Raw genomic sequence first — 24,233 nt, forward strand, 5'->3', positions numbered from 1 at the left:
ATCGAAATCGTTTGAAGGTGGACTGCTGTTTACGTCTGACGACGGTCAAGAAGGACTTGGCTCAGTTTTTGGTGCAGGAATATTGATGCCTACACTTCCGAGAAATCGGCAGAGAATCAACGGTCAGGAAGGTTGTTTTTCCAGTACGGCTAATTTTTCTCGTGGTTTTGGAACCATTCGGTTTGTACTGATTACCACATGGTAAAAGCACCAAGGCACATTTGCTTCGACCAAGGCGTGTCGCTAGTTTCCACTGGATATAGAGATTTTTTTTAATGGAGTAAAGAATGTGAGAAGATTAGGGACAGTTTCAGGGGTACAGCTGAGTACACATATTTACGTCATGTAGGGTGGCTTTACCACCAAAGACGTTACAGTCAATTTCTGATTGGTTCCAGTAATGTTTTTATCACTTTTCCAACCTCAGTACCGTTATAAGTTTACGTACGCAATTTTCGTCAGAAATACAGAGACGTTTGCAGAGGTAATAATTTACATATTGCATGACAGTTCTGTAAGAGAATACTAACTTTTTTTGTCTCCAGGGAGACAGAGAATAACTAGGAAAGGAAAAGAATGCTGCCTACTTTCTCCAATTCATTCATTTCAGTGAATGGAATTTGCGTCGGGTTCTGTAGGTGGGTGTGTTTTCATTTCCTTCACCTGGAGAAACAAAACTGGTCCCTTTGAAGCTGGGATAGAATCTCACACAAGGAGTTCTGTTCTGTCCGCGAACAGCGTCGTGTACCTGCAACAAAAGAAGTAAATACACAAAGAAGAACATTACTCGTCAGCTAATAACTTATGTATCTTATGTGTTGAAATGTACGGTTTTACGAACTTCGTGTGATCGTGTTACACTCATTTTGGACTGGTATTAAGTTCTCATACAAAGATAAAATGATTCTCCACTTTCGCTACCTATCAGCTCCTCTTTCCCTCTGACGTCAAGGCACACTAACTCAGAAACTGTTGGACGGCTATGTGTAGTGAACCCTTTCGTGAACGATGTATTCTGTGCCCTGCCTTTGGTCTGTCATAGGAACGACTGAGAAATAACCGGATATTAGACATAAATATGTGTAGAAAGGCAGCATAAAGACATCAGCGCGTTGTCTTGTCGAAAAGTTCACAAACAGTTTAATACCATTAACGGTGTCTCTGAATTAAGTAACATGTGAAGAGTTTCTCGTTGGCCGTTGTAACGTTTTCGCAAACACTTTTATACCATTTTTCAAGGGGCCTTTCCTCAAAACAGCTGCTGTTCAGCAAGTCTAGTCCCTTGTCATAATCTACTATTTTTAATTACAGTCCTGATAGGATGAGAATTCAGTCAAGAGGGTTTTTCCGTGTTATGTTAAAACTTGAAAAGAAGACTAAACTTGAACACTGCAGAAGTACAAGAAACGAAGATTAGAGTGTTTTTTATGTTCTTTTATGGAGCCATAGCATCATTCACAATACGGAAAACCCAAAATTTTTAAAAAATGGAAAAGTATCATGGCCTTCAGCCACCGTTCTTGCCAAAACTGACATATATGCCGTTGATAACATTGCTTTACCAACCTCACAACTCAGATACCAGATTACGTGGCACATCTTTAGGCGATCGATCAGTGACTGACTTCTCATAGAAATAATAGTAATAGCACGAGATGGGTGGCAGAAAGACCACTACGGAAGCTAGTAGATGTCTTGTTCTTCTCCTAATCTCTTTATGAAGAAAAGCAACCAAAAACAAGTTTAAACACCCCATTCTCTCAGTACCGGCGTGTCAGCTGCATCTCCGGGAATCCATTGTTCATTTCGCGGGCAGCGTTGCTACGAGACGATACGATCATCGTAGCTGACGCCCTGTACCGAGCAGTTAAGCTTCGCGTTCCCGTGCGTGAAACCAGAGTGTGTTATGATAAATCTTGTTAATGCGTCAGGTGTTATTGCTACAACACAGCGACTGCGACTTCGAGAACATACACCGGCTGTCGAAGTAAAGGTGAGTGCCTATGATCAGCCGATCGGAATAGCACCTCGACACAAGAGATGGGAGATTCTTCCCTTTATCAAGTAAATATCAGTGTCGACTTATTAGTGAACAACTAATTTCGACCCTGGACTCTGAACTTTCGGCCGGCCGGGGTGGGCGAGCGGTTCTAGGCGCTTCAGTCTGGAGCCGCGCGACCACTACGGCCGCAGGTTCGAATGCTGTCTCGGGCATGGATGTGTGTGATGTCTTTAGGTTAGTTAGGTTTAAGTAGTTCTAGGGGACTGATAACCTTAGAAGTTAAGTCCCATAGTGCTCAGAGCCATCTGAACCATCTGACCTTACGTTGTTGCAAGTCGGAAATTGCTCCATCACGTCAGAAGCACCGGCCGAGCTGATTACTACGAAAGATTTCTTGCTGTCCGCGAAACTGCTGCCTCACGGTAAACGATTTGCGGGGATGTTTAGTGCGGTGTATAAAGCGACCATCACTAAGTGAACGGGTTTGGTAATAATTATCAGTCTCGATTCTTGGTTCGATTTCCGATAAGCGTTGCGTATCGAACGATCGTAATCTGAACGATATATATCGAATGATGAAATACATTTTACGCACGGCTGTCGCGGCGGGCGATATAGAAGGTGTTTAGTGAGTTGTTAATGGAACATCGCGTAACTTTTAGCATTGTGAATAGGAATGAGTGAAGGTGTTGTAGTCTGGAGTCCCGATGCTCTTAACTGGCGAAACTTGATTCCTCGATTGGGTAATTTCCAAGAATGATTGCCTATCGAAGTCGCTCGGTCCATATGATACATATCGAACATGCGATCGTAAATCGATCATGCGACTCTGGTGGCGGGCGTTATGAGTTTGTTTTAGTGTAGCAGCGACAAACCAAGAGCTTTACAAAAATACTTGTAATAGCAAAGGAGATGACTTTCCTTGTATTATATTGTATGTTAACCGGGGGCCTAGAAACGACGGAGAGGCTCCGTCCCCGCCGCAGCCGCAGTGGTCCACAACCCCACGTCGACTACCGCAGTCCACTTCACCCCTCCGCCGCCCCACACCGAACCCAGGGTTATTGTGCGGTTCGGCCCCCGGTGGACCCCCCCCCCCCCCCCCCCCCCCCGGGAACGTCTCACACCAGACGAGTGTAACCCCTATGTTTGCGTGGCAGAGTAACGGTGGTGTACGCGTACGTGGAGAACTTGTTTGCGCAGCAGTCGCCGACATAGTGTAGCTGAGGCAGAATAGGGGGAACCAGCCCAAATTCGCCATGGCAGATGGAAAACCGCCTAAAAACCATCCACAGACTGGCCGGCGCACCGGACCACGACAGAAGTCCGGATGTTTTGGAAAACTACTGCAGATATACGTCTGGGACATGTTTCATTAGACTCACCAGACCAATAACAACAAAATAAATTGAAATCATACTTTACTTCATCCTCGTACAGTTTTGCGATTGCTTCATATTAGCGAAGTTGCAAAATTTCAGGCAAAATCTTGTATTAGCCGTAACTAAAATTTTCGGACCTACGTTAATATGAACTTTCTTCTTCAGTTTTACTTGTAGAATAACATATTAAAATATTTGCATATAAAACGCTTCTTGCAACTTACTCGATTTCTCTATAATTATCAGACCTGGTTCACGCCATAATGAGCTTGTTCACTGCCGCTGCATACAGCGTACGCTGACGCAGAGGCAGCGCCGTTATTTCGTGCCGGCAGTTCGGTAGCCGTGGACGCTCCCTGGAACCGGCTGGAGATCTGGAACGGATCCGCCTGCCTCCAGGCGAGTATTAATTAGAGGAATACGGCGGGCGGTGGTAGCGGGTGTGGGGAGGGGGCGGATTTGGGAGCTGGAGGGGGGAAAGCAGCTGAAGACACCAGCGCTGCTCTGCCGTGACGACCGGAAACCACGGCGAGATCGTAGACGTCTGCGTCGTCAGGGGCACTGGGACCTACTGTGGCAGGCAGGATGCCAACTTACCTCATATTAAACGCTATCTTGGGACTTACGCAAGTATGCGAACTTTGTCACAAAGCAGAAACGTCGCAAGCCAAACGTAAATTAAAAGGTGCTATATTCTTGAAACGCTTTGTGGGCGGGTAATTATGTGCGAAAGGTGACAGGTTTCGCTATTTATTAATTAGCTCAAACGTTTTTGATAGTGAAACCCCGAGCCCACATCTCTTGGGAGCACATTTGATATTTATCGCGTAGCCCTACTACAGCGTTGATTTACGTCTGTAAAGTATCAATACTTTCAGCGTGGCGTGTTAGGTGGCTACAGTTATGTACACTACTGGCCATTAAAATTGCTACACCACGAAGATGACATGCTACAGACGCGAAATTTAACCGACAGGAAGAAGATGCTGTGATATGCAAATGATTAGCTTTTCAGAACATTCAGACAAGGTTGGCGCCGGTGGCAACAACTACAACGTGCTGACGTGATGAAAGTTTCCAACCGATTTCTCATACACAAGCAGCAGTTGACCGGCGTTGCCTGGTGAAACGTTGTTGTGATGCCTCGTGTAAGGAGGAGAAATGCGTATCATCACGTTTCCGAATTTGATAAAGGTCGGATTGTAGCCTATCGCGATTGCGGTTTATAGTATCGCGACATTGCTGCTCGCGTTGCTCGAGATCCAGTGGCTGTTAGCAGAATATGTAATCGGTGGGTTCAGGAGGGTAATACGGAACGCCGTGCTGGATCCCAACGGCTTCGTATTACTAGCAGTCGAGATGACAGGCATCTTATCCGCATGACTGTAACGGATCGTGCAGACACGTCTCGATCCCTGAGTCGACAGATGGGGACGTTTGCAAGACAACAACCATCTGCACAGAACAGTTCGACGACGTTTGCAGCAGCATGGACTATCAGCTCGGAGACCATGGCTGCGGTTACCCTTGACGCTGCATCACAGACAGGACCGCCTGCGATGGTGTACTCAACGACGAACCTGGGTGCATGAATGGCAGAACGTCATTTTTTCGGATGAATCCAGGTTCTGTTTACAGCACCATGATGGTCGCATCCGTGTTTGACGAAATCGTGGTGAGCGCACATTGGAAGCGTGTATTCATCATCGCCACACTGGCGTATCACTCGGCGTGATGGTATGGGGTGCCATTGGTTACACGTCTCTGTCACCTCTTGTTCGCATTGACGGCACTTTGAGCAGTGGACGTTACATTTCAGATGTGTTGTACGACCCGTGGCTTTACCCTTCATTCGATCCCTGCGAAACCCTACATTTCAGCGGGATAATGCACGACCGCATCTTGCAGGTCCTGTACGGGCCTTTCTGGATACAGAAAATGTTCGACTGCTGCCCTGGCCAGCACGTTCTACAGATATCTCACCAATTGAAATCGTCTGGTCAATGGTGGCCGAGCACCTGGCTCGTCACAATACGCCAGTCACTACTCTTGATGAACTGTGGTATCGCGTTGAAGCTGCATGGGCAGCTGTACCTGTACACACCAGCCGAGCTCTGTTTGACTCAATGCCTAGGCGTATCAAGGCCGTTATTACGGCCAGAGGTGGTTGTTATGGGTACTGATTTCTCAGGATCTATGCACCCAAATTGCGTGAAAACGTAATCACATGTAAATTCCAGTATAATATATTTGTCCAATGAATACCCATTTATCATCTGCATTTCTTCTTGGTGTAGCAATTTTAATGGCCAGTAGTCTATTTATGTGTCGTTATGAGTTGCATGGGAAACCTTAGAAATATCAGAACGAGTTATTTCAGCGCTGACAAGAGCATGTGATGCCGAACTGTTTATTTTGCTTCTTCAGACTTTCGCTTTCATCGAGATCGCTAACGCTGATTCGTTGTATTTGTAAATTAATAGAAAAGTACAGTTCAGTGGGACGGAGGTGCGTGATACTATTTTTCACCGTAGTCAGCGAATCTCTGTCCGTCGGAATAGTTCAGTTGCTCGACGATATAATGGTCACGGAGTCGCTCGTCAACGGCTGTGTAAGCGCCGTCGTTGGTGGAAAATCTCTTCCCCCGCCCCCAGGGGTTCTTTCAGCTTACAGAAAAGACGTATATTGCCTGGTGCAAGATGTGAACTTCCCGGTCAGCATCAGCCACATCTGTGTCGTCTTGCTCAAGTTGTTGTGACCATTTCACTGTAGCTGGACGCGAAATTGCATGTGGTTCCTATACCGGCAGAATTTCACGGAGAATTTGTCTGCAATTTAGATGTTTTGTGCACAAGAATCGTGCTGTTCCTCGTACTTCAACTTTGGACTACACTTCCAGTTGCCTCGCCAATTTACTTCCACAGCCGGCCGCAGTGGCCGAGCGTTTCTAGGCGTTTCAGTCTCGAACCGCGCGACCACTACGGTCGCAGGTTCGAATCCTGCCTCTTTCATGGATGTGTGTGGTGTCCTTCGGTTAGTTAGGTTTAAGTAGTTCTAAGTTCTAGGGGACTGATGACCTCAGATATTAAGTCCCATAGTGCTCAGAGCCATTTGAACCATTTTTTTTACTCCCACACCGTGATCCACCTGTTATCCGTACCACAGCGGAACTTTGCCTGCAGGAAACCGGATGCATGAACTCCCTTCTGACAATGCTCCATTGTAGCAACTCAAGGGCTCTAACGTGGGAGATGTGTAACTTACTTGTTCCCTGCATATATTTATCGAAAAAGGAGTGAACAAAAAACCGCTACTTTTCCGTAGAATGGGAAACGTCTGAACCTGAAAGCATCGTAAATTGCTTGAACTGCCTGTGCGTGATAACTTGCCGGTAATTGTGGATGACTAATTAAAAGACGATGGGGTGCATAACTCATTAATTACTGTTGCCCAAGCGTACTGCACAATCCCAGTCGTTCGTCAACATTCCAGGCACAGCATGGTTGAAGAATCGGTTCTGCGTCTTGCACACACCTGAAAGCACTCCCCGTCAAGCGAGAAGTGGCGAAACGCTGAGTGTCGGTAAGACTTTGCGTTACTCACCAAGCATTCTGCTTCATTCGCGCGAGATACCTATATGGGCACCGCAAGCGAGAAAGCTGGCGCAACGTTCTAGAACGTATCTCTTGCGAGTCCCTAGGGTCGAGTGGAAACGTTCATTTTGCTCTGTTCAGCGGTTGTTGCAAGTGCAACGGTACTCTGAGAAACCGCTTAGCTGTCGATCAGTTGTCAGTGAGGCGAATGAGGTCGAAGAGGTGAGCTGATGGCTTCACTCTGTCTGTACTGAAATCTCTACTCGTTTGCGGATATTTATGTTTTGTGCAGTATGTGATCAAAAGTATCCGGACACGTGGCTTAAAATGACTTACAAGCTCGTGGCGCCCTCCATCGGTAATGCTGGGATACAATAGGGTGTCCGCCCACCCTTAACCTTGATGATAGTTTCCACTCTCGCAGGCATACGTTCGATCAGGTTCTGGGAGGTTTCTTGGGGAACGGCAGCCCATTCTTCATGGAGTGCTGCACTGAGGAGAGGTATCGATGTCGGTCGGTGAGGCCTGGCACGAAGTCGGTTCAAATGGTTCAAATGGGTCTGAGCACTATGAGACTTAACTACTGTGGTCATCAGTTCCCTAGAACTTAGAACTACTTAAACCTAACTAACCTAAGGACAGCACACTCACCCATGCCCGAGGCAGGATTCGAACCTGCGACCGTAGCAGTCGCGCGGTTCCGGACTGCGCGCCTAGAACCGCTGGACCACCGCGGCCGGCCACGAAGTCGGCGTTCCAAAACATCCCAAAGGTGTTCTATAGGATTCTAGTCAGGACTCTGTGCCAGTCCATTACGGAGATGCTCTTGTCGTGAAACCACTCCGCCACAGCCCGTGCATTATGAACAGGTGCTCGGTCGTGTTGAAACATGTAATCACCATCCCCGAATTGCTCTTCAATAGTGTGAAGCAAGAAGGTGCTTAAAACTTCATTGTAAGCCTGTGTTGTGATAGTACCACGCCAAACAAAAAGTGTTGCAAGCCCCCTCTATGAAAGACACGACCACAGCATAACACCACCGCCTCCGAATTTTACTGTTGGCACTACACACGCTGGCAGATGAAGATCACCGGGTATTCGCCATACCCACACCCTGCCATCGGATCACCACATTGTGTACCGTGATTCGTCACTCCACACAACGTTTTTCCACTGTTCAGTCGTCCAATGTTTACGCTCCTTACGCAAAGCGAGTCGTCGTTTGGTATTTATCGGCGTGATGTATCGCTTATGAGCAGCCGCTCGACTATGAAATACAAGTTTTCTCACCTCCTGCTTAAGTGTCATAGTACCTGCAGTGGATCCTGATGCAGTTTGGAATTCCTGTGTGATGCTCTGGATAGATGTCTGCCTAATACACATTACGACCCTCTTCAGCTGTCGGCGGTCTCTTTGAGTCAACAGACGAGGGCGGCCCGTACGCTTTTGTGCTGTACATGTCCCTTCACGATTACACTTAATTATCATGTCAGAAACCTAGGGATGTTCAGGAGTGCGGAAATGTCGCATACAGACCTATGACACAAGTGACACGCAGTCACATGACCACATTCGAACTCCGTGTGTTCCGCGGAGCGCCCCATTCTGCTCTCTCACCATGTCTAATGACTACTGAGGTCGCTGATATGGAGTACCTGGCAGTAGGTGGCAGCACAAATCACCTCATATGAAAAACGTATATTTTTGGGGATGTCCAGATGTTTTTGATCACATAATGTACGTATTGTATGTGCAAAGTCAGTCATATGTAATCGGACTTTGGTTTCTGCCATAAGATATTGCTCCTAATATACGTCACTGGTAGCGTGTAAGTAAATTTGATCGGAAAAATTCGTTAGTGTGCAATCGTCAGTCATCAACTGTTGCCTACAACACGTGCACATCTGGTTCTGTGGCGTCTCAGACGTCCTACGTAGGAATGAGGTTTCCTGGCCATTCGAGATGTCCTAAGTAGGATTGAAGTGAAGTGACGTAGATGTCTCAGATGTCCAAACTAGACTGAAGTGTAGTGATAGATTAGGCGAATTATAGGACGAGCTATATGTGGTGTAAGTTCGAGAACTTCTTGTCGACCCCTATTCAATAGTCTGGGAATTCTGACATTGCCCTCACAGTATATATTTTCTTTAATGTCGTTAGTTGTTAGGAATATTAGCTTATTCCCAAGAGTTTGCAGCTTTCACTCAGTTAATACTAGACAGAAATCAAATCTGCAACAAGTGGTTATTCAGGCTTTTGGCAGGTGGCCACATTAATGTGAATGGACTGTGTATAAGTTACATCTAACGTAGAGTACATTAACACTACTGGCCATAAAAATTGCTGCACCAAGAAGAAATGCAGATGATAAACGGGTATTCATTGGACAAATATATTATACTAGAACTGACATGTGATAACATTTTCACGCAGTTTGGGTGCATAGATCCTGAGAAATCAGTACGCAGAACAACCACCTCTGGCCGTAATAATGGCCTTGATACGCCTGGGCATTGAGTCAAACACAGCTTGGATGGCGTGTACAGGTACAGCTGCCCATGCGGCTTCAACACGATACCACAGTTCATCAAGAGTAGTGACTGGCGTATTGTGACGAGCCAGTTGCTCGGGCACCATTGACCAGACGTGAGAGATCTGGAGAATGTGCTGGCCAGGGCAGCAGTCGAACATTTTCTGTATCCAGAAAGGCCCGTACAGGACCTGCAAGATGCGGTCGTGTATTATCCTGCTCAAATGTAGGGTTTCGCAGGGATCGAATGAAGGGTAGAGCAACGGGTCGTACAACACATCTGAAATGTAACGTCCACTGCTCAAAGTGCCGTCAATGCGAACAAGAGGTGACCGAGACGTGTAACCCGTGGCACCCCCTACCATCACGCCGAGTGATTCGCCAGTATGGCGATGACGAATACACGCTTCCAATGTGCGTTCACCACGATTTCGCCAAACACGGATGCGACCATCATGGTGCTGTAAACAGAACCTAGATTTATCCGAAAAAATGACGTTTTGCCATTCGTGCACTCAGGTTCGTCGTTGAGTACAGCATCGCAGGCGGTCCTGTCTGTGATGAAGCGTCAAGGGTAACCGCAGCCATGGTCTCCGAGCTGATAGTCCATGCTGCTGCAAATGTCGTCGAACTGTTCGTGCAGATGGTTGTTGTCTTACAAACGTCCCCATCTGTTGACTCAGGGATCGCGCCAGGCTGCAGTATCCGTTACAGCCATGCGGATAAGATACCTGTCATCTCGACTGCTAGTGATACTAGGCCTTTGTGATACAGCACGGCGTTCCGTATTACCCTCCTGAACCCACCGATTCCATATTCTGCTAACAGTCATTGGATGTCGACCAACGCGAGCAGCAATGTCGCGATACGATCAACCGCAATCGCGATAGGCTACGATCCGACCTTTATCAAAGTCGGAAACGTGATGGTACGCATTTCTCCTCCTTACACGAGGCATCACAACAACGTTTCACCAGGCAACGCCGGTGAACTGCTGTTTGTGTATGAGAAATCGGTTGGAAACTTTCCTCATGTCAGCACGTTGTAGGTATCGCCACCGGCTCCAACCTTGTGTGAATGCTCTGAAAAGCTAATCATTTGCATATTACAGCATCTTCTTCCTGTCGATTAAATTTCGCGTCTGTAACACGTCATCTTGGTGGTGTAGCAATTTTAATGACCAGTAGTGTAAAAATCACTGTAGTGCAGGAATAAGTGTGTCGATTTAAATATTTTGTTTGGCCGCCACTCATACGGCCAGAGCGTGTTCTGACAGCGACAAACTGATAATTCCATTCCCCGTCGCCATAAGAGTGCTTTCTATCCAATACAGTACCTGTCTTTAATTCAGTAGCTCGCGAATGTACATGCATACCTTGATATCTTTACTCGTGGCTGTACTCATAAAGAATATCTCTGCCTAACGTGTATCAGCAGAGAAAATTGAAAAGTGTCGTGAGACAACTCCAAGCGTTTCTGCGTTGCGAGGAATGTGCTCTTGCAACTGGGCTACCAGCCTCACCTTTCGGGCCGACACACCCTTCTAAACCGCATAAACTAACGCAACGTCAGTGTGCTCGTTTTGAAAATGGGAGGTTGTTGTCTCCTGAAAGTGTCTAGCTGAATTCAGCGTAATATGAATAACTCGTAAGACAGTATGTTCACAGTTTTAGACTCGTAAAGATATTTTGTAACTAACTTCCGTTTTTTCTTTTGCAGGTAAGAACTGCTGCCATCCGCAGTGTTTCTACCACGTGCTTGATGTCTGACTAGCACTTCAAGGTATGTGACTGGACTTTTTCTATCGCTGTCCGCTACCACTCTTTGTGTAGTAGGGACTGAGATAACAACGGTCCAGTGAAGGAATTTCAGTTATATTAATTTTGTCGTTTCAGTGAGGATTAGTATAGAATTACAGAGCACATATTGAAATATTTTTTTTTTCTTTTGGAATCGTATTTCCACATTGGGAATAGGCATTTGGAGGGATAATTTCATGAGTTAGAATACCGACAAATAGAATTTAGTGCCAATACTACTTGCAAATAGTAGCTAACAACATTAAGACATTACTGCCTGTCAAATCTGCTAAACTTTCTGGACCTTATAAGTACAGAAGAAAGTGGTTGTTCACGTTATTCAATTCTCATTCTAACCTATCTACTGTCTTCTTAGCCTGTCCTTGGTCTTCTAGCATCTCATTATCTTTTTACTTTGTATTTCTTTATTTTTAGTGTTAGTCTTTCAGGGTATATTCTTTGCAAATGTTCATTCTACCTTCTGTGAATTTCATTCACTTCTGAATTGTGCTCACTGCTGTGTAATGTACTGTAATGTTGGAGGTAGTAATTTCGGTTATTTGCTGTAGAAAACTATATTTGACAGAGAAAGAGTGCTCAAAATTTAATTTCTGTTTTCTTTTGCACCGCTGTCTGTTTTACCGTTTAGAATAAACGTTCGATTATACTCTCTGTATATTTGCAAAAGCTAGAAATTCCTTTATATTTCAGTATCAAAAACGTTGTGCCTTTCAGTACCACATATCGCCTGTCTTGCTACAGTAAGCAGTACAGGTTGTTATCTTAACAAAGTAAGAGAAGTACTGCACTTTTTACTGTGGTTGATTTAAAACTTACGCCTTACTCAGAGAACATGAAAGAAAATTCGTATTTAACTTAACCAAAAATGGACAGGAATTTAAAATTATCCTAGCGTTGACCGTTCAGCTGAAACCATTATCTTCAATCGCTTTAATTACTTAAAGTGCTCTGTAACACAAGTCGGCTGGAGCAAGTTAAAGTTAGTTGAAAAGTATACACTTTGGCGCGATCCTTTTACGGCCATAACTCCAAATCGCCGCATTTCCTAACGTTGATCGATTGGAAAATTTCACTGGATTCACGTCTCCTAGACTGCTCTGAATTTGTTATCAGCTTGATTTTCTCGAGCCTCTATTAACCTTCGCAATGCCAAGGGATGGATGGGGGCGAGAGGATACTTTACGTCCACCTTTTGCAAATATTGTGACACAGTTTTTTATATTTCACAACTTTGAAAAAAAAAATATATTTGTTGTTTTTAGTGAATTCTTCTACAAGATTCCAGAAATGTTTCAAAATATTATTAAAAATAACATATTAACCCAAAAATTTAAGTCTTAGTAGTAGATGACACTTTCCACAATGAATGTCATATTCAATATTATCAGGTTTTTAGGACCTTACTCACACATTGTATCCCCTTGAAAACTACGTGGTGAGTAAAAGTCAACGACAGTTAACGAAATTTGCATTTTAAAAACTTTTTTTGTGGTGGTCATAGTACAGTGGGTAGTACACATTGTTGAAAGTACCATGATACTACTATGACTCTTCTGACCGATATTTTAAGAGTATGGACACTATTTACACTTCAGTACCCGTTCAAAAAGCATGTTGTCCGTATAGGTCAACAACAATTAACGAAATTTTGATTTTTTTGTTAGGACGTAGAGTATCCCCCCCCCCCTCCCCCCCCCCCCCCCCCCCGCACTCACCCCCCCCCTTGGTAATGCAAGCTATGGAAAACGCATTGGTATTGCTATGGCACTGTGCGGCTGGTCCCGGCGGAGGTTCGAGTCCTCCCTCGGACATGGGCGTGTGTGTTTGTGTGTCCTTAGGATAATTTAGGTTAAGTAGTGTGTAAGCTTAGGGACTGATGACCTTAGCAGTTAAGTCCCATAAGATTTCACACGCATTTGAACATTTTTATTGCTATGGCAAGAACCTGCTCCTCACCTCGTCCACATGAGCCAAGACCAATCCGGCACAGGCAAGGACATCGTTCAGGGCCATAAACCACGAAATCCCATAGTAGGGATGCATTCAATGCCCAAACTACTAGAGAGTCCACGTTCTACTTTCAGCATCACAGGTGACTGTGTGTCGTTTCTCAAGATAGCACTACCAAAGTAAATGCAGCACGCAGCTGTTTGTTACGAAACATACGTAGTGGCTCACACACATTACTCACTGAAATTTTCTCCTCTTACTATCCTAGTATGCTCACAAGGGAACCTCCCCCTCAGATTTAGTTATAAGTTGGCACAGTGGATAGGCCTTGAAAAGCTGAACACAGATCAATCGAGAAAACAGGAAGAAGTTGTGTGGAACTATGAAAAAAAAATAAGTAAAATATACAAACTGAGTAGTCCATGTGCAAGATAGGCAACATCAAGGACAACCTGAGTTCAGGAGCGCCGTGGTCCCGTGGTTAGCTTGAGCAGCTGCGGAGTGAAAGGTCCTTGGTTCAAGTCTTCCCTCAAGTGAAAAGTCTTCTTTCTTTTTTTTCGTAAAGTTATGATCTGTCCGTTCGTTCATTGACGTCTCTGTTCACTGTAATAAGTTTAGTGTCTGCGTTTTGCGACCGCACCGCAAAACCGTGCGATTAGTAGACGAAAGGACGTGCCTCTCCAATGGGAACCGAAAACATTCGATCGCAAGGTCAACGGTCAACCGATTCCTCCACAGGAAAACACGTCTGATATATTCCATACGACACTGGTGACAGCATGTGCGTCACATGACAGGAATATGTTGTCGACCCACCTAACTTGTACACTTGGCGAATGGGTAAAAAGATTCTTCTACCTTGCCCGATTTAGGTTTTCTTGTGGATGTGATAATCACTCCGAAAAAAGTGATGAAAACATAAGAGTTTGTCACATAAACGGCAACAAATGAATGCAACAGTTTCACAGTCGCACAATTTTCCCTGTGCTCTGTCAAAACATATGTTTTGTTTCGATGTTTGTTTAGGTGTAGCGTCCCCATACTGCGGCGCAGTTTCCTCGCATCGGACGGACGGACGGACGGACAGATAATAATTGTCTGAAAATAAAAAAAATTAATCTTTTCACTCGACGGAAGACTTGAACCAAGGACCTCTCGTTCCGCAGCTGCTCACGCTAACCACGGGACGACGGCGCTCCTGAGCTAACATTAACCTTGATGTTACCTATCTTGGTTATGGACTACTCAGTTTTATATATTTTGCTTATTTTTTCATAGTTGCACACAACTTCTTCCTGTTTTCTCGATTGATCTGTGTTCAGTTTTTCAAGGCCTATTCGACTATGCAAACTTATAACTAAATCTGAGTGGGGTGTGTTGGGGAGATTCCTTTGTCAGAATCGGATATTCCACCCCAAGCCCAGGTGTTCACTTCACTACACTACACTACACTACACTACACTACACTTGAGCCGCCAGCTGCCGCGGTTGGCGGAAGCCGTCGGGCGCGTGGCCAACCGCTCGTGAAAACGTCACAGACGCCCTTCCGGCCGTGACGTCACTGCCGGGCCCGAGGTGACGCTGCCGACATCGGGTACCCCTTCGCCGACGTGCCTTCAGTAGCCTGGCTGTATGAGCAAGAGTGTTGGTCTCCGCTACACTTACGACATTACACAGTGCACCCACTGACATAACATTGTACGAGGCCTATTCGGAAAGTAACGTCAGATAGATCGCGAAGTGGCAACCACTGTGAAAATCAAAAATGTCTTACTTGCAACAATTAGCTTCACCTTCCAGCTACTTCTCTACAAAGTCGCCGCTTCGACTTAGATATTTGTCATAGCGTGGTACCAGCTTTCCAGTGTCCTCGGTATAGAAGGCAGCCGCCTGCGCTCTCCGCCACTATTCTACGCTGGTCTGCAGTTAGTTGTCTGTGAGAAAATGTTGTCTTCGTAGCCAGCGGTCCGTGTGAGCCGAGATGAACATGAGAGGAAACCAAGTCCTGGCTTTGGCTTTGTAGTGCGGCCGAGTAATGTCATGAAGAGGGAAATATATGACAGGGTACGTTATGTGGGGTCGCATGAAATCAGGTGAAATCAGACAGCAGGGCTATGCATCTTCATGCGCTCACTCTGGCTCAGAGCTGAAAAGAGCGACGTGATGCTATCTGCGGGCATACTAGAGACACTACCCAACACATCTGTGCAAGGCTTCATCGGATTTACACTGTCGTTTCTGTTTCGCCACCTATCGGTCCTTGCTTTACCAACAATCCCCGTATAAGGGTGGTCAAGTTTCCGTCCTTGCAACCAAGTCGATATTACTGTTCCTGCTCTGTATTTAAATATCTCCGCTTCCTATCTATTTTACATACACCGATGACGTAACTCGACTGCTCGCTGTACGTACTCCAGACAAATTTGTAAACTAGACCGACTCTGCAGAAACCTATAACATTGACCAGCTGATTCTGTGGTGTTATGTGGTTACTTGTTCAACACTATTTCCTATTAGAAATGAAAGCAACACTACTTACAACATGAAATTAAAGAAATTTTATTTCTGTTTTGAAAACGTAAATACGATGCACACTTTCTTTCTTTTGCTACTGCCTTTAGCCCGCATTGTGCGCAGGGTCGGCAGGGTTAAGTACGGAATTGGTATGGTTAGTTTTAAGGGCTGGCCGGAGGCCCTTCCTGCCGCCACCACGTACCCCCCGTGACGGAAGTAGTGTACCCCAGCTGTCTGCGCCTAGTGTAAATCGTGAAATAGTGTGAATGTGTTTCAAATGTCTGCGATTCGTGTAACTTAGGCGGGAAGTGTAACTTAGGCGGGACGTGGGAACCAGCCCGGTATTCACCTAGGAGGATGTGGAAAACCGCCTAAAAACCACATCCAGGCTGGCCGGCACACCGGCCGTCGTCGTTAATCCGCCGGGCGGATTCGATTCGAGGCCGGCGCGCCTATCCGCGTCCAGGAAGCAGCAAGTTAGCGCTCTCGGCTACCCTGGCGAGTGTAAACACGATGCAGACATTATGCAGGAATTTCGGAAATTCCCATTACAGACTTCTAGGACGTGTAGAGGGGAGTGAGTAGGTAATATTTTTGAATAGGAGCTCATGTCCGGAAAACGGTGGACGTTTCAGTTCAGATATGTAACCCGTCCAAGTCTGCTTATTCTCAAGTTAACTGATTCTGCGTACTACGAAACATGTAGGATCTGGTCTTGAAGGCTGTGCCCCTGCATGTCCATCAGAGAACGTGGTTTCAGCACGATATTGCACCACATCACTTCTCACGTGCTTTCGAAGATATCTCAACAGACGATACCTTGAAAGGTAGATAGACCGATGTGGTCCAACCGCGTGGCCGCCGCGATCGCCAGAATTAACTCGTATGGACTACTTCTCGAGGGGTGTTATGCATTACTTAATTTACGAAACTCCTGTAGAGACGGAGGAAGATCTGCTGGCACGAATTCTGGCCTCTGCTCTGGAAATTAAAGAGACGCCACGTGGGACGCAGACTGTGTACCACAACATGCTTCGTAGGCACCAATGTCTGTAACAGTGTTGATGGTTGCCACATGGAGCGTCTGTTGTAATGCATCAGTACTGTTCTGTACGTTCTATATGCTGGGTTCTTTTTTTGTTTTGGAATAATATAAAAACACGTAATGTTTGAGTGTTAATACAAACGAAAGCGCTTAAGTAATTAATAGGCGTTTATTATATTTCCTTTCGAATTGTTACCTAATAACTGTACTTCGTCACGCCTAATTCACTTCCTCAATCAGAAGTAGATGAGCTAAGCGTCTGAATTGAAACCGCACGATTCTGGACATGCGTTCCTATTCTTAATATAATGTACCCACTCCACTCTTCGTAACGGGAATTTCCGAGGATCCTGTATAGGGTGAGAATACAGGGTGTATCATAATTAATGGCGTAAACGCATACATTTGAAAATACACGATACTAGAAGCGAAAAAGTCTCAGTAAACATGGTACCTAAGACGCATACGTTAAGAGCTATGAGCACTTGTTCAGAAGAAAAGAGGTGTTTCACAGTTGCGAAGACGAACAAGTGCTCTTACCTGTTAAGCGATACATTTTAGGTAGCATGTTTACTGAGACTTTTTCGCTTCTAGTATCGTGTATTTTCATCTGTATGCGCTTACGCCATTAATCATTATACACCCTGCATAGGTTTTCCCTGATAACAAGTATTTATTTCGTAGGAACTATGCTAGATACAGCTACGCAGTTTGTTGGCAATGTTAACTAAATACATGCAGTTTTTTTGTGGATACAATTCAGCTCCTGTTTTTGACAACACCTCTTCCGTCACCGCCTCTACAGCATCTCGTATCTGTGCCGTAAGAGTTTGCATGTCAAGAACTGCTAATTCATCACTTTATCCTTAATGTAACCCCCACAAAAGAGTCAAGACGGGTTACGTCTAGTGAACGGGGTGGCAATGATGTTGGTCCGTTTCTACCGATGCCTCTTGTCTGGAAAAGTTTCATCCAAGGACTGGCGAACAAATAACCCGCAGTGTAGGGGTTCTATATGTAACGAGAGAGAGAGAGAGAGAGAGAGAGAGAGAGAGAGAGAGAGAGAGAGAGATCGGTAAGAAATGAGATGCTGTCTTTCACAGTGTATGTGGCGTAGTATCCATAAAAATCTTTAAGAATTAAGCTCCTATTTGCAACAAACTGTCTAGCTCCATCTGGCATAGTTCCTTAGAAACAAATTAAATTTTTGTACTCAGGAAAAGACTTTGTATCACCCTGTTGACTGAAAGTCCTTTAGTATCACACAGCAGTGTTAGTCAAATACAAAGCTTCGTTATAACTCCGTTACCTCCATTCTCCTGAGCTCTCCCATTTCCCCTTAAAAATACAGGTTTGTGCCATTATGTGCCACTGGAACCTGTTGGACCGCGCAAAAACTGTTTTTTCATCTCTCTCTCTTTCTCTCTCTCTCTCTCTCTCTCTTTCTGTGTGTGTATGAGTGTAAGTAAATGATTTTGCTTGATTCTGTCCGTGATTTAATTAATAAAACACTGCACCGTACTTCTTTCTTATTCATGCATAGCATGACACGTTTCGAGAACTTACTGTATCAAGTGGAAGTATTTACACTGGTATTTCATGTGACTTTTGCGTGAGTGTTTCGTTTCTCTTGCCGTGCAGTCGCGTACTTACGGTTTTACTGCAGTCGTAAAATATAACTCTTGCGATTTCTCTTACGTGCTAATGTTAAGAAATAGTATTTTTCGTCTGTCTGCTTCCAAGTATTCTGCCATCTTCGTTGTGCAGAAATCCACACACGAACAAATGGTCATTTACGCTGTTTACTTATATGAACTCAAAATGTGGTACAGAGATATCACGACAGTGTCGCCTCCCAAAGAGTTTGGATACAGTCAGATCAGCTACATTTCTCATGTATTACAATATTATAATGAATAATGATAAACATATTTTCTGGCTTCTTTTTTAGAAAAAGCAACATCGATTATGATGAATGGAATTAACAGTTCTGTTCGATTAAACCTGTAATTAAATACCGCAGGGGTTGATGAAAACCTGTGGGGTCTCCAGCCGGATGGCAGTGATGGAATCACTCACCTCAGAAAGTTGCACTGGGACATGCTAAGATGGAGGTTGAATTTAATTGAATTTTCTCGTGTTGAGATTTCTGAAGGAGCGATCTGTTTTGCCCAGTAAAAACTTTCTGAAGCCAAGGTCACATAAACATTTCTGTATTTACAAAAAAAAAAGGTTCAAATGGCTCTAGCATTTTGGGAAATAACATCTGAGGTCATCAGTCCCCTAGACTTAAACCTAACCATCCTAAGGACATCACACACATCCATGCCCGAGGCAGGATTCGAACCTGCGACTGTAGCAGCCGCGTGGTTCCGGACTCAAGCACCTAGAACCGCTCGGTCACAACGGCCGGCTCTGTATTTACGACAACAGGTTTCGACAGACTTTGGTGTCATCTTCAGGTCAGCAAAAATATTTGTGATGCAACGTTTTCATTTTGAGTCGGAACATCACGCCACGTTGTCACGTTAGTGGATAAAACACAGCGCATTGTCCAAACATTTGTCTTAAATGGAATATTTAAAACCAAAAAAGCACCTTGTGCACATGACCATGTTCAGATATGTAGCGTTCACAGATGATTGTTACCCCATAAACATCACAGTACTCAATAAAGTGCATTTTAGCACTTCTTTTTACGCTAGCTGAACATGTTCTTATCATCATAGATGCTCCATCTTAGATGAAAACCTGAAGATGACAGTAAAGTCTGTCGAAACCGGTTGTTGTAAATGAAAAAAATACTTGCGCGATCTTGGCTTTAGAATTTTTTTTTTTACCAAGGTTGAATTCAAACGAAGGTCTTTGGACGTTCGGGAGATTCACGCCCACGAACAACAGTGTCGTTTTTCCGTGTGATTTCTATGAAGACTGAGCTGACTGCACCCATTACAGTTCAGTATTGGCAGTAGATTCGCGACCAGTCTGTCGTACCTGTATGCCTACGGACTCAGGTGTGGTTCCCTCTGCAGTCTTACCGGCGGACCGCCCGCGAAGCGCTGGCGAAGTCCTCATTGTGGAGGCCGGCTGGCCTTGGATGCTCACGTCGGCCGTCGGAACTTCACACGCGGCCCTCGTTGCCCGTCCTCTGCAACAAACGGACAAAAAAACACGGACAAAACACGCACCAGCGCCTCCGACAAAGGACCTCAAAGGTGCGCCGCTCAAGGACGCGGGGCGCCAGTAGTACTGTTGGTCAGCCGAAGAGATGTCGTGAGGACTCATTACGCCTCTTTGTGTCACTGTATACGTGGGGCGGGGGGGGGGCGGAGGGGGGCGAGGGGGCGGAGCGCCAGCACATTGCAGGTAACTGCTGACTCACGAGTGCTTTGGCTATGCGGGAACCTTTAAGGATATATACTGATGAACCACAACATCCAACATTGCCTAATGGCACTGAAACTTCCTGGCAATTTAAAACCGTGTGCCGGACCGAGACTCGAACTCGGGACCTTTGCCTTTCGCGGGTAAGTGCTCTACCAACTCAGCTACCCAAGCACGACTCACGCTTTGCTTCTGCCAGTACCTCGTCTCCTACCTTCCAGTTGCTTAATAGCCTTTGGAATGCAGTTCGGCATGGATTCGATAAGTCCTTTATAGGTTTCCGGTGGCATGTGGCATCAGTTGTCTACGCACAGATCATGCTGTTCCCGTAAACTGTAGGCCGGTCGTTTGTGAGCGAGGAGATACGACCGGATATAGCATCCCAAATGCGTCCCATAGGGTTCAGATGAGCGGCCGAGACATCAACATGAGTTTGCTGTCGTGCTCCTGAAACCACTGTAGTACGATTATAGTAATATGGAAGCAGCCATCGCCGTCGGGGAAGATACTAGGCATGAAGGTATGCAGATGATCCGCACACTCGACTCCCATACGGGGAATAGGTGGGTTCAGATCTGTCTGGACATCCAGATGTACGAAGGAGTTTCAATAAATAATGCAACAGCCGGCCGGTGTGGCCGTGCTGTTCTAGGCGCTACAGTCTGGAACCGAGTGACCGCTAAGGTCACAGGTTCGAATCCTGCCTCGGGCATGGATGTGTGTGACATCCTTAGGTTAGTTAAGTTTAAGTAGTTCTAAGTTCTATCGGACTGATGACCACAGATGGTAAGTCCCATAGTGCTCAGAGCCATTTGAAATAATGCACCCCTTTTTTTCTGGGCGAATCTTGGTTGAAAAAATGAGGAATTTGCTGTGGAACATCGAGGAATATTGTTGCTTCAGTCCCTGTTGGTAGGCCGGTCGCTTGTAAGCGAGGAGATGCCACCGGATAGCGTCCCAAATCCGTCCCATAGGGTTCGGATGAGGAGAATGTAGGAGCCGAGACATCGACGTGAGTTCGTTGTCGTTCTCCTGAAACCACTGTAGTACGATTCTGGTCTTGTAATATGCAAGCGGCCATCGTCGTTGGGGAAGATACCAGGTATGCAGATGATCCGCGCTCTGGATTCCCATACGAGGAGTAGGGGGGTTCAGATCTCTGTCTGGACATCCTGATGTACGAATGGCTTTCAATATATAATGCAACAAATTTTTTTCTGGGCGCATTTTGGTTGAGAGAATGTGGAATTTGCTGTGGGAAATCGTGGAATATTGTTTCTTCAGCCCCTGTTGTTTCATGAAGTTCCGACAGGTGGCGGTGCTACAAAAAAATGGTTCAAATGGCTCTGAACACTACGGGACTTAACATCTGAGGTCATCAGTCCCCTAGAACTTAGAACTAATTAAACCTACCTTACATAAGGACATCACACACATCCATGCCCGAGGGAGGATTCGAACCTGCGACCGTAGCGGTCGCGCGGTTCCAGACTGAAGCGCCTAGAACCGCTCGGCCACATCAGCCGGCGGCGGTACTACACATACCTTTTAAAATGGCGTCCTTAGCAGAGGTGCGTTCCAACCAGAGAGCTGCCATTGAGACTCTTTTTTTGCGGAAAAATCGGTGCATCGCAGATATTCATAGATGTTTGCAGAATGTCTGCGGAGACCTGACGGTGAACAAAAGCACGGTGAGTCGTCGGGTGATGCGTCTGTCACCGCATCGAGGTCGCGCAAACCTGTCAGATCTCACACGTACCTGCCGGCCACTTACGGCTGTGGCTCCTGCAATATTCGAACGATCGGACACTCGGCGGATCGCAATCAAACATCTCTCAGCGTAACTGCACGTCTGTTGGTAGTGCTGACACACACGTTCACGGGTTGGGGTCCTCAAAGGTGTCTGTCCACTGGATTCCTCTCCGAGAAGACCACAGAGGAACGGAAGTGCTTCTGTGTTACGTCGTTGACTGCGAGAATTTGTTGTCGAACAACATCAACGGCGATGAAACATGGGTTCGAACAGGAAACAAGACGGGTAACCACGGACTGGAGCCTCGCCGCCTCTCCTCCTACGGTGAAGTCATGGCGGTTGTCTTCTGAGACTCTGAAAGAGTTGTTATGTCTGATATCCTGCGTCATGGTGCAACGATCAACTCGAAAATGTATTGTGCTCCCCTCAGGGAACTGAAGAAACGACTCGAGCGTGTTCGTTGCCACAAAAACGCAAGCGAACGTCTCACCCTTGACAACGCAAGGCCACACACAGGTGTGCGCACCCGAGAGCAGCTCATAAGACTTCAGTGGACTGTTCCTTCCTCATCGTGGATAATGAGGAGGTTACTCATACAGCAAGACGTCGCCCCGATGTCGACCAGTACAGTGGTACCGTGCGGGCATACAGGCTCTCCGAGTTGGATGGCGTAAGATCGTCTCATTGAACGGAGATTAATTGAAAAACAAGATTTTCTAGCCAAAAGAGTGAGAAATTATATGGTGTATTGGAAATCCGAATAAAACCAACCTGATAACTGGAAAAAATGTGTTACATTACTTATTGATCGCCTGTCGTAAATTTGCCGCGGTTTTCTTAACTCGCTACGGTCGCAGGTTCGAATCCTGCCTCGGGCATGGATGTGTGTGATGTCCTTAGGTTAGTTAGGTTTAAGTCGTTCTACGTTCTAGGGGACTGATGACCTCAGATTTTAAGTTCGATAGTGCTCAGAGCCATTGGAACCATTTTCTTAACTCGGTTGAAGAAAATGCCGAGGTGGTTACCTTGAAAAGTCGCAACTTGACTTCCTTCTTAAACGACTTTTGTTGATGGAATGTTAAACCCTAATCCTATTACCTTCTTCTCTGGATCAATGTCCCTCGTTGCTGCGTGCTATACTTGACGTCAATAGAGGTAAACTATTCCCTAACTGTGTCCCTATTGGCCGAATAGTTCTCCAGACCGAGCGAGGTGGCGCAGTGGTTAGCACACTGGACTCGCATTCGGATGGACGACGGTTCAATCCCGCGTCCGGCCATCCTGATTTAGGTTTTCCTTGATTGCCCTAAATCGCTCCAGGCAAATTCCGGGATGGTTTCTTTGAAAGGGCGCGGCCGACTTCCTTCCCCATCCTTCCCCAATCCAATGAGACCGATAACCTCGCTGTTTGGTCTCTTCCCCCAAACAACCAACCAATCAACCAAGTTCTCCAGGTTATAAATGAGTTGATTTACAGTCCGATGCGAACTTTGATTTACGTACTCCAGTAATATCTAAATCGGAATAACGGCGCCCAATATATTCTGTTCCAAATTCTCTTACCTGAGAAATAGCCGAGGTCAGCTGAACCAGAAACTACTATCTAAATGGCTCTAAGCACTATGCGACTTATCAAATGGCTCTGAGCACTATGGGACTTAATATCTGAGGTCATCAGTCCCCTAGACTTAGAACTACTTAAACCTAAGTAGCCTAAGAACAGTACACACAGACATGCCCGAGGCAGGATTCGAACCAGCAACGGTGGCAGCAGCACGGTTCCGCACTGAAGCGCCTAGAGCCGCTCGGTCACAGCGGCCGGCTACTATCTCCAGAACGTGAACCAGCGATGTAAACACTACGCTACGTATGTGCGACAAGCAGAGCACGCAGTAAAGATTTGTGAGAATCTGTTCGCCGTGTATTGCTCTCCACTCTCTCGTGAGTTTCTGCTGCACCACAGTGGAACGTGCTTTCTTGGTGTGCCTCTTATCAAGTTCCTTCGTTACGTCCGATACAAAATTCTGATACGAAACGGTCGGACGTGGCGGATGGGGCATTAGTCGACCTGGACGCATGTGGGCGGCACGCTACAAAGGAAACGCACGGTGTGTGAGGCTGCGTTACGCGTGATGCCGCGGCCCGCGGCTGCTGATTGGGCGACGTGGGTGGCTCAGGCGGCGTGGCCAAAGCGGGGAATCCCCGCCCTTCCGTCTGGCAACCCGCTCCCCATCAATCTTGCACCTCTCCCTCCTGCATC

General features: G+C 46.0%; 1 protein-coding gene across 1 annotated transcript in view; it reads right to left on the minus strand.

Moving 5' to 3' along the window:
* The window catches only part of LOC124552295 (zinc finger protein AEBP2-like), a 77,115-nt gene that overhangs the window by 21,932 nt on the left and 30,950 nt on the right, over positions 1–24,233 (minus strand). Inside the window, exon 3 of the mRNA XM_047126571.1 lies at positions 19,875–19,984. Coding sequence (XP_046982527.1) covers positions 19,875–19,984 — 110 coding nt within the window. The remainder of the gene's footprint in view (positions 1–19,874; positions 19,985–24,233) is intronic.

The sequence above is a fragment of the Schistocerca americana genome, chromosome 10 (assembly GCF_021461395.2).
Source record: "Schistocerca americana isolate TAMUIC-IGC-003095 chromosome 10, iqSchAmer2.1, whole genome shotgun sequence".
Taxonomy (NCBI): Eukaryota; Metazoa; Arthropoda; class Insecta; order Orthoptera; family Acrididae; genus Schistocerca; species Schistocerca americana.